Below are 15,168 nucleotides of genomic sequence, written 5' to 3' on the forward strand. Positions count from 1 at the left end.
AAATTTATTTCAACCATCAATTGTTTGTTGTGTGCATTAAATCACAGTCAATCATCGATTTCATGCATATTGTTTATTAATAAACAGTTTTATTATATGAAACAAATGAGATATTATTTACAGTAATTGCTGTCCCTAATACCCTAGGATTTTATATTATGAGCTTTCGAAAGATTGTAGTTTTTTCAAAAATAATTTACACTTATGTCACCATATTCGACATTTTTCTACTACATCTGACGATTCAAGTCTTGAATCTAGTTTTGTTTTTCTCACTACTGTTAAAATAATAAGTAGCTAACGATCGCGACTCATGTTTATATTTGTTAGTTTGAATAACACCAAGTGTTTTTGAATGAAAAATCAATTTTTTTAATTATTACTATTATTTACACTGAAAAAAAAAGTAACTAACTCGAATGTGATTATTGCTCATTTCATATTAACCTTATCAATTAGTGCATAGATTGCACAGATAACAAATAAAGTGTATATAGCGTATGTATATATATTTATATATTTTTTTACATGTGAGACGCAAAATAATTTTATGGAAAATATCCATATTTCTTCTTAACATGAACTTTATTAGCTAACAATTGTCATACTTGTATGCATTACATACAATTGAATAAATTTGTATGTCATTATAAGTGTTTAAGAAAATAATCACACCATTATTTGTATAAAAATATAATGTAAAGATATACATTAAAATTTGGTTAAATTAATAAAAAGTCAAACTAATTTTAAGCAATATAGTATAACAAAGAGCTTACGACACTAAAAAAAAATTTGCTTTGCAAGAATAACTAGATTCAAGACTTGGGATTTACATTTATTCTTTTAGAGCAAAAGTATAAAAGTATCATTTGTAAATCTTTTTATATACTTGAATTGTCTTTTTTATAAATATAAAATCCTAGATCACACCAAAGTTTTTTAAAAGAACAGTGTTAACGTAAGTTGAATAACATCTACATAATATTTTAATAATAGAATGCACTGGCAATTTGTAAATTATAAATAAATTTAAAAACTAAGTCATTGAATCGGTTGTTACTGAAACATCAATTATTTTAACATATGCGTTTATCATGTAATACAGATAATATTATTTCTTGTTAATAGGCTTAGAATTTTTTTTTTTTTTTTTTACATCATACTTTAAAGCCTCCTTATACATTCAAAGTACTTATCAGCTAGAAAGTATCATTAATGTCTCATATTTCACATTAGAGGAAAGTTTTTTTTCTTCCTTATTTACATACATTACACGAACCCTTTGAAGGTGCATATCTTTCTTTTCACTTTGCCAAACACTCGATGTCATTTCACTTGTCAAGTTCAAGCGCTACGTACTGCTCTTCGTCAACCTCGGTCATCATCAAATTTCCATCTGGTAGAAGCAATACTACCTTTCTTATGCCACCTGTTGAACACAAAATAAAATAGGAATTTTAGCATTTAATTTTATATTTACAGGCATTTGTTGTTAATATTCTTTAACAGAAAATACAAATGGCTAATAAAAGAAAAAAAGCTTTACAATTGTCGAGAAAAAGGTAACTATTTACAAATTTAGTTACATTACCGGTTCAAAAGGATAATTTATACATAAGTATAGGGAATCTAAAAATTACCTTCGGTAGGTGGATCGGACGAGACGACTTGGGCAACAACTTGATTATCGGTATTGTCATCAACCGGGTTAGGATTGTACATAAGCATTTGTTGTTGATCGGCGTTCGCGACCTCTGAAGCCTCAACAGTCTCTTCGGTGGTGCCCTCCTTCACATAGAACTGTGCATTGGGACCCAACTGAGCCACAGCCTCGGCAACCGCGTGGTCCAGGGACAATATCTGGCCCTCCTCACCCGTGGCTCCATGCTCCGTCGTCACGTAAACGCACTGCTGCTCGCCGTCGGCACCCTGAGCTAGAAGCACCGTCTGGCCGTTCTCGGACTGGCTGGCCACTTGGTACAAGACCCCGTCTTCCCCGGTTAACGTCACGATGCCCGAGTTTTCTTCTATTTTGAGAGTGGCTGGACCCACGCTCGCGTCGACTTCCATGTTATTTGTCTCGCCCGTAGCTTCAGCCGCGGCCGTAGCTGTCGTCTCCTGTTGCGTTAGTAGTACCGCTACGTCAGACGACGTGGGCCGCGCGTCCGCGGCCGATTGATCCATCGTCGTCGTAGTGGCTTCAGCCACTGTTGTTACTGTCGCTGTGCCCGAGGCGGTCGTTACCTCTGTCGTAGCTATCGGGGCTACGTTAACGACGACCTCACCGGCACTCGTTGTCTGGATCTCAACGCTCGGGTCGTCGAGGCTGGGCATGTCAGGTCCAGGCATCACAACGCCATCGCCACTCGTGGTTGGGGCCTCGCTCGTATGGACGACGATACCCGTGGTGCCACCGGGGCTCATTTCGACGCGCACTATGTTGCCCGCGGCATCGCTAAAGGACTCAAGAGTGGGCAGAACGAGCTCCGTTGTCTCACCACTCGGGGTACTGGCTATGACACCGTCGGCGCTGATCGTGGCGGTGTTGGAAGCCACGGCGGCCGAAGCAGGCACGATGGCCATGGGGGTTGGCGCGGGAGGCTCGGGCTCAGGCTCCGGTTGTTCGATAGGTATACCATCCGGGCCGATGAGCCGGCCGGTGTGCGGGCACAGGCTCAACTGGCGTGGCGGACTGTCGGGCTCTGGGCACGGTTGGGCACCCTCGGCGGGTAAGGGCGGAAAATCCGGCTCCTCACCGCTGCTGCTTTCGGATTCAACGTGGAATTCCATGTGCAGGCCACCGGTGGCAGCAAGCTTGCTCTCCTTGGGCTTGTTGGCCATCGGATTGGGCTTACCGCGAATCGCTGTCTGGCCTCTAAGAGCGGGACGATTAACGGGTTTCGGTACGATACCTGCTTCTGCAGCGACTTTCTTTCTAGCCAGCATCATCTTCTGCTGCGGCGTCGCTGCTGTCTGTGACTTACCACTAGTCAGAGTGACCTTGGGCGAAAGCTTCGCTGTCTGCTGACTAACGGCGGAACTGATGGTCGACACTGTAGTCCCCGCTGGCTTGGGCAACGCCTTACCTTGGGAGGCCGCAATAGGCACGATCTTGGTTTTCTGAACAGCTGGAAGGGCACCCGTTGTGGGTGTCTGCACGAGTTTGGTTGTCGGCGTCAAGCCCTGTGGGATGCGCTTCTGCACCACCGGTCGTTGTTGCTGGGGTATGGTGGTGGTCTGCCGTGCCACCGGTGTACGGGGCTGTTGCGATGCGTGCACTACGGGTGACGTGACCGGGGTGCCACGTCCTATTGCGGTTGGTCGGGGCAACAATGGCCGCTGGGCGTTGTTGTCGCTGGGACGCTGTACGGTCGCGTTTGGTCTAGCTGTTGGAGTGGTCGACGTTACCATCCGTTGCGTCTGAACGTTGATCGGGCTTGGGATCGCTGTGACCAAGTGTATCTGCTGCACCTGGCCGGGATCGGGTCTAGGTTGGATTTTGATCGGCTCGCTCTTTACTGCCGTGAGAGTGCCTGCTTTTGTGGGTGACGCTTTGTTGGAAACGACTTGCATCTGCGTGACGATCTGTGTGCCGTCAGACTTGGTCAACACCTTCACCGGAGTTATGGAGTTGCTGTGTGTACCACCGGACACGACTTGCTTGCGCACAATGGGAGTGCTGTTCCGCATGATTACCATGCTGCTAGCAGGCTGGTTGGGTCCTTTGACGCTTAATTTGTTTGTCGGTGAAGAATCAAGTTTGATAATGCCCTCCTTCTTGTGCATTATGTACAGATTGGACTGTGCCGAGGTAGACTTGGACTCGACTTTGATCGTCTTGTTGGCAACGAAATTATTGGGAAGATCGCTTCCTGTCGATGGACGAGAACCGTTGGATTGAATATTTGCACCCCTAAAGGCGCGTTGGATGACGTCACTGCGACCGATCAGAGTTTTATCTTCCATTGAATCGCTAACCCATTCTTCATCGCTCGACCCAACCTTGTGACGCTTTGAACCACTGATGGCCGTTTCGTCTGAGTCGCTGTCAGATGAGGCAAGTTTTCTCTTGCCAGATGCTGTTTGAAATTAAACACACAAAAAAAAAAGATCGTTTTTAATAACGATTGGTACGAAAAAATTATAAAATTTATATTTTGTCAAACAACAATAAATTTAAAATGGCATTTAACATCGCTTACCTTCGTCATCTATCATTGAGCCACACCACTGCTTAACCCGGTCTGTTGCCTTTGATTTACTTAAACGCATGGGTCTCCTATACAAGAAACACGTACAATTATCAATGTTATTGTTAAGTATATTACAAATAACATCTGAAAAAGTACTTACCCTCCTTGAGGAGTGCTAGGCCCTGCTGTAGCATTATCTGTTTTGATAATCTTCTGTCCTATAGTTGATTGATTTATTCTACCAGATTTTGCACCTTGTTTTTCTCTTTGTTTTGCAAGATTCGATTCAAAATCATCCATCAAATGTTTATACCTAATGCTGACATGTGCCTCATCCTCCCAAGTATTATAATGATCTTTGGAAAAAGCTCTGTAATAACTTATTAAAATTAATTTCAAATTTGAATAATGTTTTATTAATACCAAACAAGAAATCAATAGTTACGGGCTGTTACGTTTCTTCCATTTCAACAGATACTCAAACACTTTTCTTTTTTGATTAAACCTTTTCGCCATGATTTGCTCAACAAAATAGTCATCATGACCGTCGATGTTATCGTTATCTTCTATGATTTTTTCCTAAACAAATAGTAAGAGCACGCGTAAAATATTACTCAATTTTATCGATTAAATAAGATACAGTTTAAATTTCAATTAAAGTCCAATATTGTCGTACCTTTGACTTGACTGGAGATTTCAGTTTGAATTTCTCTTTAGTATCAATGGGTTCGAATTTAATTTTGGGATCAGACTTAAAATCTTTTTTATCAGGGCTATCTGGCTGGCCATTTCTAATTACTTTGCGTAAAACTACAGTCTTACCTCCTGCAATTAAATTTTAAGGAAATTGAAAACTTTTATTAATTTCGATGCATACATTTTTATGATAAACACACACGTGTAGAAAACTACTTTAATTTAAAGCAAGCAAAGTTCAATACTTCGCTGTATCTTAAAAGTTTAATAAAAAGTATTGTTGCATTAAATTGAAATGACAAAAGAATTCACAAATAATAAATTGAAGAATGAAAAAAAAAAAAATCAAGTACAATTACACAAAATAATTGATGTTGGCTCGACTTACCTTCTGTAGTGCCACTTTGAGGCACATCTTGCATCTTGGCATTACTTATTTTGGTAAACGTTTGTATTGTTTTGCCAGCTAATATCCAGCCATCTCTGGTGTGATTATCCATATTGCACCATTTTTGATACAATTTCCATGAACCATTCCCTTCTTTGTCTGGACTTTCTTGTTGATTTTGCGTGTCTTTCCACAATAGAAAAGCCCAAACTTGCGCTTTTTGTTCCATCTATAATTATTATTGTAAAAAATAGATTTCGTGCGATTAATAAAAAAATTATTACCATAATTAACTTACATTATTATTTTCTCTAAAATTCGAAACTTTGGAACAAGCTCCTTCTTTGGAGTGATGTTGCTGAAATTCCTCGACAAAATGAAAGACAGCATGACACTGTCCACAAACTAACACATCTAACCTGCCCATTTGTTCTTGTGCAACTAAAACGAAAGATTTGCATCAATTGTAATACGAAATGTCTTTTCAAGATTTTAAAATAGTCAAAAATTATTTCTAAAAATTTCCCAGAACTTTATTGACCTGTTATAACTTGAGACGGCAATAACCATTTAATACTGATTAATCGACAGTATCCTACTTTGATTTTAAAGTACACTTAGACTACTTTAAAAAATAGTATATTTTAAAGTGAGAAATATGTACCTTTTATTGTATTAGGCTTAATGCTAACGCCCGTAGACGTTCTTCCTGTAGACGTATCCATGATTATAGTACTACTACTTGTAGTACTATGTCTGACTTTTTAATACGTTTTTTATTCTGAAAAATTGTAAAATCGAAAAAAAAAGATTTTATTTGTGGCCCTTAAAAGAGTAAATACATAAAAAAAAATTGTTCATGTTATAAGATACCGACGAAATTATTTTTAAATAATGCAATAGATACATAGCTGTTTCAACAACATGTGCATGGAAAAAGATTCATTGTGTAAGTTCGAAATTCCAAAAAACTATAATACAGCGTTTCTCAACACTCATTAACTCTTACCAGTAATTTAAATTTTATCTTATGGACTTAATTGCTTTTGTTAAAAATAAATGTTATTTTAATTGAGGGGACAGCGGTTTGCTTTCTTGTATTTTAACTGTGATATTGATATTTGTACAGCTATTGGATACCCCTATAGGGATACCCAATTTATATTGTCCAAGATAAATAAAATTTATGTTGCATTGGAGGTAAAAAAACAATCAATAAATGATAAATTTAGCTTTTTTTGACCTTGGACATTTAATTAAGTTAAAATGTATAATACCAACTCAAGCATTTTTCAATTTGTGTAACATCGTTGTTACAAAATTAGATAATATTTTATTTTGCTCAAGAATTTAGATGTTTTAACATAGCATTCTATTACATCATGATCATATTAGTGTAGTTTTGACAAAAATTTCAATGTAGTTTGTTTTTCAATAGAAGCATTGATGTTCTTACTTCCATTTTCTTTAACATTGATTGTACTTGCAATACATAACTTGTAATTGCTTGAATAAAAACGCATAAATTTTGAGTGACAACTTTTATGTATCATTTTGTTTCTCAATTTTTTGAGTTCTTTTAATATTAGCATAGAGCTGTGTAATATTTTTTTTTTATAGATAAATTTCCTGTTATTTATATAAACATTTAATACTTCATTTAACTGTGGAAAACACTTCATCAAACAATAATAATTTTCTACATAGAAATATGCAGACATTAAGGGCAGGCAAATAAATTTATTCAATTACATGAGAACACTGAACCAAATGATTGGTTTGATTTCAAACATTATAAAGATAATTAAAATACAGCAGGCAATATCAACAAAAAATAAAGATACATTTTGGAGTATGACTGATTGCAAGACCAGTTCCTGTCAAGTTCTTGAAAACAAAAGTCTTAGAAACAAAAAAATCCAACAAAACTTTATCTCACCTAGAGCAACCAATCCTGGATGAATTCAGTAGTACTCGATGGGCAATTTTTTGCACGTAGCATTGCTCGTTTGGCTGTTTCCCATTTGATTCACCATGTAAGACACATACCTTGGATTTCCTTCAACTGGGAACAATTGAAGCAGCATAACGTTAATTTCAAAAGAACATCACATCATGAAGAAAGGAAAAAACGAAGAAAGTTGGAAAAAGAGAGGCTTTGTCATAAAGTGCAGTGTGTAATACAAGTCAGTAGAAATTTAACACACAGGAAAGAAAGAGAGAGACACAGCAACAGCGTGCGCATTTTGTGGGACAAGAGCGCGCGCGCGCGGGCGCTCTCTGATAAAAGGGAGACACACACGGTAGCGTTTTAACCTCAAAATAGATTAGACGGGCACCCCCCTCTGTAATTACTTGAGCGATATTTTAGCAAAGAGACCAATCGAAGGTACGTACTCGTTGATAAAAACGTCGGTAAGTACTTATTTACTATTCTACTGCATACCCATTCAAATGTATCGTGCACGGATAAAACAAAAGTACGTACAAATTGACAAACAGCAGAAGAAGACGATGAAAGAGCTGCCGCTTACGCTTACACACACCAGCCAATAACATCAGGAGTAAAGCAATAAATTAATGCGCCCACACAAACGAACACGCGCTGCAGACCGTTCCTGAGGGCACTTTTCCCCGGCTCTACCCGAGAAACCATCCAGGGTGCGCAAAACAGGTGTATGTGTAAACGGACTGATGAAGAGAGCACGGATAGGTATGACGACGACGACGAGGACAACCGGACAACGACTGCGTATATATAGCTATATGGACTACGTATGTATTCACACGCATGCACGCGGGGGGAGGCGGACCGCTCTCTCTCGCGCGTCTGTCGTCTCCGAGGAGAGCGAGAGAACGGGCTCTCTCCCTTCTCTTTCTGCGCGCGCTCTCAGAGTTCAGTCCAGTCTATTTACCTATATATACGTACGGCACGGGTGTCTGGGATGGTCGGTCACGCTGCTGCTGTTTTATATTTTATTTCAACCCGAGGTGGCGGCGACGGTGGCAGCGCTGCACGTAAAGTTCTTTTCACCGGGCTCGAGCGAGAGCGCGCCAAACTCGTCGCCCATGAGCAAGCGTGATGGAAAGATATGCGTGTGCCACAATTGGACGCTCACTTAGTAATTGGTTCTATATACCTTCTTCCCCGTTCTTCGTACCCAGTGTATATATTTATTAGCAGCTTGCTGTACTAAACATCACTCAAATTGCAAACACTTTGCAGTTACCACTCATCAATCATTAATTATACATCTTTCATTGCATTGTACATACCACGTACCACCACACGCCACTGACCAACCACTTGCCTTTCCTGAGAATACACTGAATACTGATGCCACAATCCGCAATTGTAGCAACGCATTGTACCTGCATTCCATAACCAATCGCGCGAATTCAATTAATCGACCGATGACAACTTAGTGTCAAATCCTAGGTGGGCAAGGGTGTTTTCTGCAATATTACCAGCAAAAGTAAATTTGGGCTGTGCCCTACGTTATCGTCAGGTCGGTAAGTCAACCACCTTGAATTTACTGGCGCTTAGGCGCTTTGATGCTCTGCTCCGTAATCTGGCCAGTAAAAATGGCAGACGACAAAAAACAGTAATAAATAAATTTTCACATTTTTTCCATACGGTTTTTTTGCTTCGGGCGTGATCGGGATTCATCGGTGGCCCAGCACGCTCGAATATTTCAATCAACGCCATCTAGCGTACAATTTTTCTCATGGCTCATGGCTCCAAGACCCTACTGACGTTTTTTAGTTTTTAGCAACGAAAAAAAGCACAACTCAAATTTTGCCCTTCAAAATGACATCGAGAAATCTGAGTTAAGCTTTTCTTCGTCCTCCAATAAGAATTGGCTATATTCGACGGCCCGGACACCCTACGGACCTACGCCCTACGCCTACGGACGTTTTTTTTGCTTCGGGCGTGATCGGGCTTCATCGGTGGCCTTCGCTCTTAGCATGTCAAAACAAAAAAATGTCCGGGAATCCGGGCCGTCGATATAGCCAATGTTTGTCGGCTGACGATGTGAAAATTTATTTATTGTTATTTTTTGTCGTCTGCCATTTTTACTGGCCAGATTACGGAGCAGAGCATCACAGCGCCAGTAAATTCAAGGTAAGTAAGTATAGTTGAGTCATCGACCTAACGACAACATAGAGCACGACCCAAAATTACTTGCTGGTAACGATTGCGGTGCGGCAAACACCTAAAGTATATATAATAGTACTCTGAGTACCGCTAGAGTAACCAAAACTGTAGATCCTGGATCGGTTGGATCGAATGAAAAAAAAAAAAAAAAAAAAAAAAGGATCGAATCCAATATTAAGTATCTAGGCCGCGAGAAGAGAGTGAGAACTTCAGACTGGCAGACTAAAATAATGTGTCAAAAAAATATAGCTGACGGGCGACACGAGACCTTTACTTGAATAAATTTATGTCATTTCATGAGTGACATAAATTTAGATGACTTGTTAATTCAACAAAGGCATATACAATATTATACATACATGTACGTCGTAGTTCGTAGTGTACTGAACTCAAAGTCGAAGAGGATTTTCTTTTCTATCTTTCACCCTTTTCTCTCCTCTTTATTACTACATCTTTATCCTTGTAATTTTTTTTTATATTCGTGAATTATTAGGTATAGGTACGTACGTCCGTATGACATTTGGGCACGTTCGAAATTACCATTCGTTCCAAAATTATAAAGAAACATTTACTCACTAACGTATAGCGAGTACTCTGTTGTTTCGTATTAAATTTTCCGTACATTTTTTAACACAATCATACAGGGTTGTTTCACCATGCAAAAAAAAAAAAAGTTTTAATGATTTGACATATTGTACTGGCTGTCTCGCTATCCATAGTAAGATGAATGATATGTATAATATAAGTACACGCAGACGTGAATGATAAAAATAAAATATTACGATTAATTCCAGTAAATCGTTTTGAAAGTAGGAAATTAAGTGTTGGCCGGGTTGTTAACAGAACGAATTTTCCAACACTGTTTTTTGGCAAAATATAGAACTGCCTGCTTTATTGTTGGTAAGTTGGGTGCTTCACATTAAAAATAGAATAAGGGTGTATGTTTCGTTATTTTTGGTGCAAAATGGCTGTAATGTTTTTAAGATTTGCACATACACTTTTTTAACGGTACATAAGTAATGTATATAAGACTACGACGTGCTACTTGAAAACATTAATGTGCTTACCATTCAAAGTTGTGCCGATTAATAGATTCATCGTCGTTATTATCATTAATAATTACGACAAACATTAACAATCACAAGTACCTAATCATATATTTTTAAATATTCGATTGCGTTACGTATATAAATTACTAATACTGTTTTAGAAATAATAATAATAATAATAATAATAATAATAATAATAATAATATTATAAATCCACCGCGTAACAAAAATTAATCAATAGTTGTGCACATACGACATATCATCTTCATGAGTTTGTGTTAATATTTACAATATAAAATGACGTTTTTCAATCAACAAACGCCTGATGCGCGTCGGTCAATTGTGTTTCAAACTGCAGGCGGTATCGACTTGTCTGATGATTCGTTGAAATCCGCCAACACGAGCGAATCCAGAGTCAAATTCTGTAATCAGAGAGCAAATAGCCAAATGAACCATACAGTAAATTCATGTATTCTTGCACAATTTATGATTTTTTTTTTTTTTTTCTTGCAACATGCTAAAAGATATATTTAGCTACGGGTATTAACAATACACGTATAGTAGCGATATTGACCAAAAATTAGTGTTGAAAATCATCTTTTGTCTCAAAAGTTTTCTCGTTTATGAAGGTATACATGTTTTACATTTCGGAGCACATGTGCTCAAAAAAAAAAAAAAAAACAGTAAACACCACGTAAGTACAACAACACGCAGCGTTACATATAATACGTACACAGACGTCCTGTTCCAAGCGGTCAACGGTGCAAAAGGCGCACGAGTCGTTGTCCTTGGCGTCCTCCTGGAGTTTGTCCTCGTCCCGTTGCATCGGCGGTGGTAACAAGCGCGAGCACGGCCTGTCGCTGGCACCAACGACCAAAATGGCCAGGAGATGGTTGATGTAACTACCCGCGAGCTTGAGGGTCTCGATCTTGGAGAGCTTGCGGTCGGCCGGCCGAGTGGGCAGCAGAGTCCTCAGAGCGCCGAAGGCCGTGTTGACGCGGCGCACGCGGGATCGACAGCTGGTGGTACGGATTCGACCGCTCCCGGCCTCCCCTCCTCCTGACAAACGGTGCTCCAGAGGCTCCGACGTCCTGTACCTGTTTGGGCATGCGTGTGCCATAATAGCACGCGTTACAAGCGTCAAAGTTGTTCATATACCTATACACTGCGGGTTCGAAGCTATACTGCTGTTATGTTTATAATTATATTATTGGTAGAAAAACTTTTCGGAAATTACGTTACGATTCAAAGTTTTTTTTATTTTCTACATGGAAATTGTCAAGTATCTCGCTTATTTTCATACGTGTGTGATGCACAGTAAAAAAAATTTTAAGTTGTTGTCACAGACGCAGCGTTTCGATGTGATTAAAAAGCGCTTGCAAGCTCGTGCAGACTCGACAGCTTTCATGATGATGATGATGATGATAATAATAATATACCACTCTCGAATGACAACAAATTCTTTCGAGCAAATGCAAATAACAGAATAACCGTACCATTGGGGGAGAAAAGACGCGGGGCCAAAAAAATAGAACCATATACCTTTGATGGCTTCTGTCCCACTGGCGCAGATTATTGCTTTGACATCTCTGATTTCTGCAACTCGTCACTACTGGCTCAAGCTTCTTACTCCTCATGGCTGCCATGTCTTTGTACATATATTATGTTTAAACACACAAAATAGATATACCGTCTTCTATGTATAACAATTAATTAATACACAACAAAGAATTACTTGATAGACCAGCAGCCAAGTGAGCGACAACGATATATTGTTTATTTCCGACGACACAGCTATTTACATATCCAAGGGAGCAGGGATGATATGTACCACCTAGTGCTCCCTGGCGATGATCCCTCACGAATGAGTCAGACAGAGTAAAGCTTGAGAAAGTGTAAGTATACACCAGCAGCAGCAGCAGCAGCAGCAGCAACCCTCGTTTAGCCGTCGAAAAGAGAGGGGGTGCGGAGCACAGACAGACGGCTCGATTTATTCCCACAGGCGCTCTCTCTCTCTCTCTCTTTTTCGATCCAAACTCACCCCTATATATCTACAGCAAGCACATGTATACATAAACGTGTCAATATACAATGATAAGAGAGGCGTGCAGTGGTATAAGTGTTGGTGTAACATGTGAAGCGAAGTAAGAGTGTAACACACCACGACATCTGTATGTACCTATACGTAAATATGCTACGTTATATGTATATATATAGGTAGCTGTATATAGCTCTCTCTGCGATGAGAAACTTTTTCACCCCTCAGCCCTCAGCCTCGCGGCTTCTCTCGTTATAAGCGACCCCCAAAGCCGGCTGTGAGTGATGTAGTGATGATGTTGCATTGTATGTATACTTATATTGACTCTGCAAGTCTGCAGAACAACTGGCGATACTATAACTGATTGGGCACGCGTGCACGTGCGCTTTTATGTATATAATGGGGGTAGCTGAGTACGTGTGCGTGTTATATAAGGGAGGGATGGTGTTTTCCGCGAGGACTAAGATGTCGCTATTTTTCGGAGTACCTACTTTTACACAAGATGCGAATTCGCGATCGATGTGATGCGTGACTGATACGAATATCAGAGCCATACGGCATTATTATACGTTTATTATAATCATGATGTACTTTTATTTCCCGAATATCAGAACTTTTTGATACTTGCTGGATATATTTTGTTATTAATATACGTCCATCGATCGCCGTACAATTTGTGAACAAAAAAAAATCACCAAGTATACTCCGCGAAGAATCACATTTTTTATATTTACTTTCTTCTATTTGAACATCTTGTAAATGAGATTAGCGCTTACGTATATAGGGGGGAGCGCAAACAGAGAGGCCTTTAATGCAATTGCTATCGGACTTACTGCATATCGTTTTATATGTATGAATAACTTATTTAGACCTCACGTAATAAACGTTTCTAATAGGTACATTTGTTTCAATTTGTACACAAAAAATAAATAAATTACTGTTGCGAGCATGTAGCGTGCGATTATAAATTGATAATATTATATATTAGTACAGGACATTTTTACCGTTTACAAAAAATGTAAACGACAGACTTTTGCTTCACACCTTCAAATACAATTAATATGTAAACAACTAAAAACATCTCCTGTTCTATATAAGTACCACAGTTTATCGTATATACCGATGCGTAATTATGAAAGTGTATAGCCCAAGTGGGAAAAAACTTTTGATTATAAAAGAAAAGTTTGATTTGGCTTTTTAAAACTTTCTTGGTATATGATGACTATTATTACAAATATTATTTTGTTATTTTTATGCTTATTATAATTGAATTCAAAGGTTTTTAACTGTTTCGAGTTCGGAAAATAATCGAACGCGAAATAAAAAAAAAATGCTCAACGGCCAACGAACCAAAATCAGTGCAGCAAAAAACACATGTACCTATATGTGCATATAAGTACCCGCATCGAGAAGATACAATATTATACATGTATTTTTGACTCATTGTTTTGGAGAGCAAAATATGGAGTGGATGCGCTGCAACTCTTGCTGGCTGAGAATCGTAGACAAACAGACAATATTCCACTTGACCCAGTGCGGTCACATTTATTGCGACAAGTGCATAACAAAAGGTGAGCTGTTTCTTTGGTCAAATTTTCATATATTTTTACGTAACACGTACGCAATGGAATGTAAGTATATACTTTGCTTTACGACATTACCGTTTAGCTGAGGAGAGATGCTGCCAGTGCGGATCGACGGGTTCCATTTCCCTTCCACTAAAGGAACCCCTGAGCCCTCAAATCAACCACTATTTCACTCCGATCTGTGATCTGCTCGACAAAGTCGTCCAGGCAGAACAGTTTCAGCGAGCTCAAGTAGATCTTTGCTTGAAGCGAGCTAACGAAAATGTAGGTGTTCAATTTGTGTTTACTTTCCAGACATATATGTGTATGTATATATACACATACATTACTGTATTTTTCATTCCACCGTAACGTTTTCGTAAAAATGCGTTCTATTATTACAGGAGCACAAATATCAAACGCTGAAGGAAGCCTACTGGGCCAGTGCGGAGAATTTGAAGAAAGTCTATCAAAAATATGTTAAGCTCAAAGCAGCTTACAATACAATGCACAAGGAAAGGAAACTCAATACCTCACTGTCTTTCATTCAGTAAGTCATTTGCCAAATGTTTTCATTTTCAACTAATCGTGTATTTTCTCTTGTGTGCCATGATTTGATCACACTTTTTTTAGAACTGGCAAGTCTCCGTATTATACTCCACCGCCTCAAATGAAGCCCAATTGTCAGCAGAGCTATTCCAACGGGGGGCGTTACGTTCAGCAGAGTCAAAACAATTCAAACAAGGGCAAAGATCAGATTTTTAGGGTCCCATCGTTGACTAGAGTTCCAAGGTCTGCAAATTCAGGGTATTACACTGCTTCCCCTGCAAGCTCAAGTTCGCTAAATTCTCGAATGAACAAATCTATTTCTAATATTTCTAAATATTAAAATTTTCAAGAGTTAAATTATAAAATCAGACATTATTCTTTTCCTATGTAAAAATATTTCTGTTAATGAAACAAATTCAGTGCTTCATTCAAATGTTTATTTAATATAATAGCAATTTTCCAAACTTACAATTTATAATTATAAAACTCAACTGGAGTGTAGAGTGTTTTGTTGTCAATTAAGTTTAA

At 38.8% G+C, this 15,168-nt stretch overlaps 3 protein-coding genes across 7 annotated transcripts; 1 reads left to right on the top strand and 2 right to left on the bottom strand.

Moving 5' to 3' along the window:
- Nucleotides 1-54: 54 nt before the first annotated feature.
- On the bottom strand, nt 55-8,612 carry Chro (chromodomain-containing protein chromator). Of its 5 annotated transcripts, none has more exons than XM_014348069.2 (11): nt 8,421-8,612; nt 7,220-7,345; nt 5,945-6,061; nt 5,579-5,721; nt 5,281-5,509; nt 4,873-5,021; nt 4,642-4,775; nt 4,357-4,566; nt 4,206-4,282; nt 1,644-4,082; nt 55-1,432 (listed from the first exon to the last, which is right to left on the bottom strand). In XM_014348069.2, the coding sequence occupies exons 3-11, from the start codon at nt 6,003-6,005 to the stop codon at nt 1,335-1,337; spliced, it is 3,540 nt and encodes a 1,179-aa protein (XP_014203555.2). In that variant the 5' UTR covers nt 6,006-6,061; nt 7,220-7,345; nt 8,421-8,612; the 3' UTR covers nt 55-1,334. The 5 variants fall into 5 exon arrangements, with proteins under 5 accessions (XP_014203555.2, XP_089448763.1, XP_014203554.2 ...); XM_089592637.1 differs by having other exon boundaries at nt 8,210-8,612; XM_014348068.2 differs by having other exon boundaries at nt 8,196-8,612.
- Nucleotides 8,613-10,584: 1,972 nt separating this feature from the next.
- On the bottom strand, nt 10,585-12,351 carry LOC106635833 (T-cell acute lymphocytic leukemia protein 1 homolog). Its single transcript, XM_014347985.3, has 4 exons — nt 12,224-12,351; nt 12,031-12,136; nt 11,222-11,585; nt 10,585-10,910 (listed from the first exon to the last, which is right to left on the bottom strand). The coding sequence occupies exons 2-4, from the start codon at nt 12,132-12,134 to the stop codon at nt 10,836-10,838; spliced, it is 543 nt and encodes a 180-aa protein (XP_014203471.1). The 5' UTR covers nt 12,135-12,136; nt 12,224-12,351; the 3' UTR covers nt 10,585-10,835.
- A 1,631-nt stretch (nt 12,352-13,982) lies between these two features.
- Nucleotides 13,983-15,005, top strand: LOC106635755 (uncharacterized). Its single transcript, XM_014347893.3, has 4 exons — nt 13,983-14,097; nt 14,195-14,376; nt 14,496-14,641; nt 14,725-15,005. Exons 1-4 carry the CDS (start codon nt 13,989-13,991, stop codon nt 14,978-14,980), a joined length of 693 nt encoding a protein of 230 aa, XP_014203379.3. The 5' UTR covers nt 13,983-13,988; the 3' UTR covers nt 14,981-15,005.
- Nucleotides 15,006-15,168: the final 163 nt, after the last annotated feature.

This window comes from Copidosoma floridanum, unplaced genomic scaffold, assembly GCF_036245765.1.
Source record: "Copidosoma floridanum isolate Cflo_tuat_1 unplaced genomic scaffold, Cflo_Japanese_pri ptg000019l, whole genome shotgun sequence".
Lineage (NCBI taxonomy): Eukaryota > Metazoa > Arthropoda > Insecta > Hymenoptera > Encyrtidae > Copidosoma > Copidosoma floridanum.

Excerpts from the sequence above, each read along its gene's own strand:
- LOC106635833 (XM_014347985.3), bottom strand. The coding sequence starts at position 12,134 with ATGGCAGCCATGAGGAGTAAGAAGCTTGAGCCAGTAGTGACGAGTTGC. Across the intron at positions 11,586-12,030 it reads TGGGACAGAAGCCATCAAAG|GTACAGGACGTCGGAGCCTC; the intron begins GTATATGGTTCT and ends ATGCCCAAACAG. Across the intron at positions 10,911-11,221 it reads GCTTGGAACAGGACGTCTGT|AATTTGACTCTGGATTCGCT; the intron begins GTACGTATTATA and ends CTCTGATTACAG.
- LOC106635755 (XM_014347893.3), top strand. The coding sequence starts at position 13,989 with ATGGAGTGGATGCGCTGCAACTCTTGCTGGCTGAGAATCGTAGACAAA. Across the intron at positions 14,098-14,194 it reads CGACAAGTGCATAACAAAAG|CTGAGGAGAGATGCTGCCAG; the intron begins GTGAGCTGTTTC and ends ATTACCGTTTAG. Across the intron at positions 14,642-14,724 it reads ACCTCACTGTCTTTCATTCA|AACTGGCAAGTCTCCGTATT; the intron begins GTAAGTCATTTG and ends CACTTTTTTTAG.
- Chro (XM_014348069.2), bottom strand. The coding sequence starts at position 6,005 with ATGGATACGTCTACAGGAAGAACGTCTACGGGCGTTAGCATTAAGCCT. Across the intron at positions 5,722-5,944 it reads TAAGCCTAATACAATAAAAG|TTGCACAAGAACAAATGGGC; the intron begins GTACATATTTCT and ends CTTTCGTTTTAG. Across the intron at positions 5,022-5,280 it reads TCAAAGTGGCACTACAGAAG|GAGGTAAGACTGTAGTTTTA; the intron begins GTAAGTCGAGCC and ends ATTTAATTGCAG.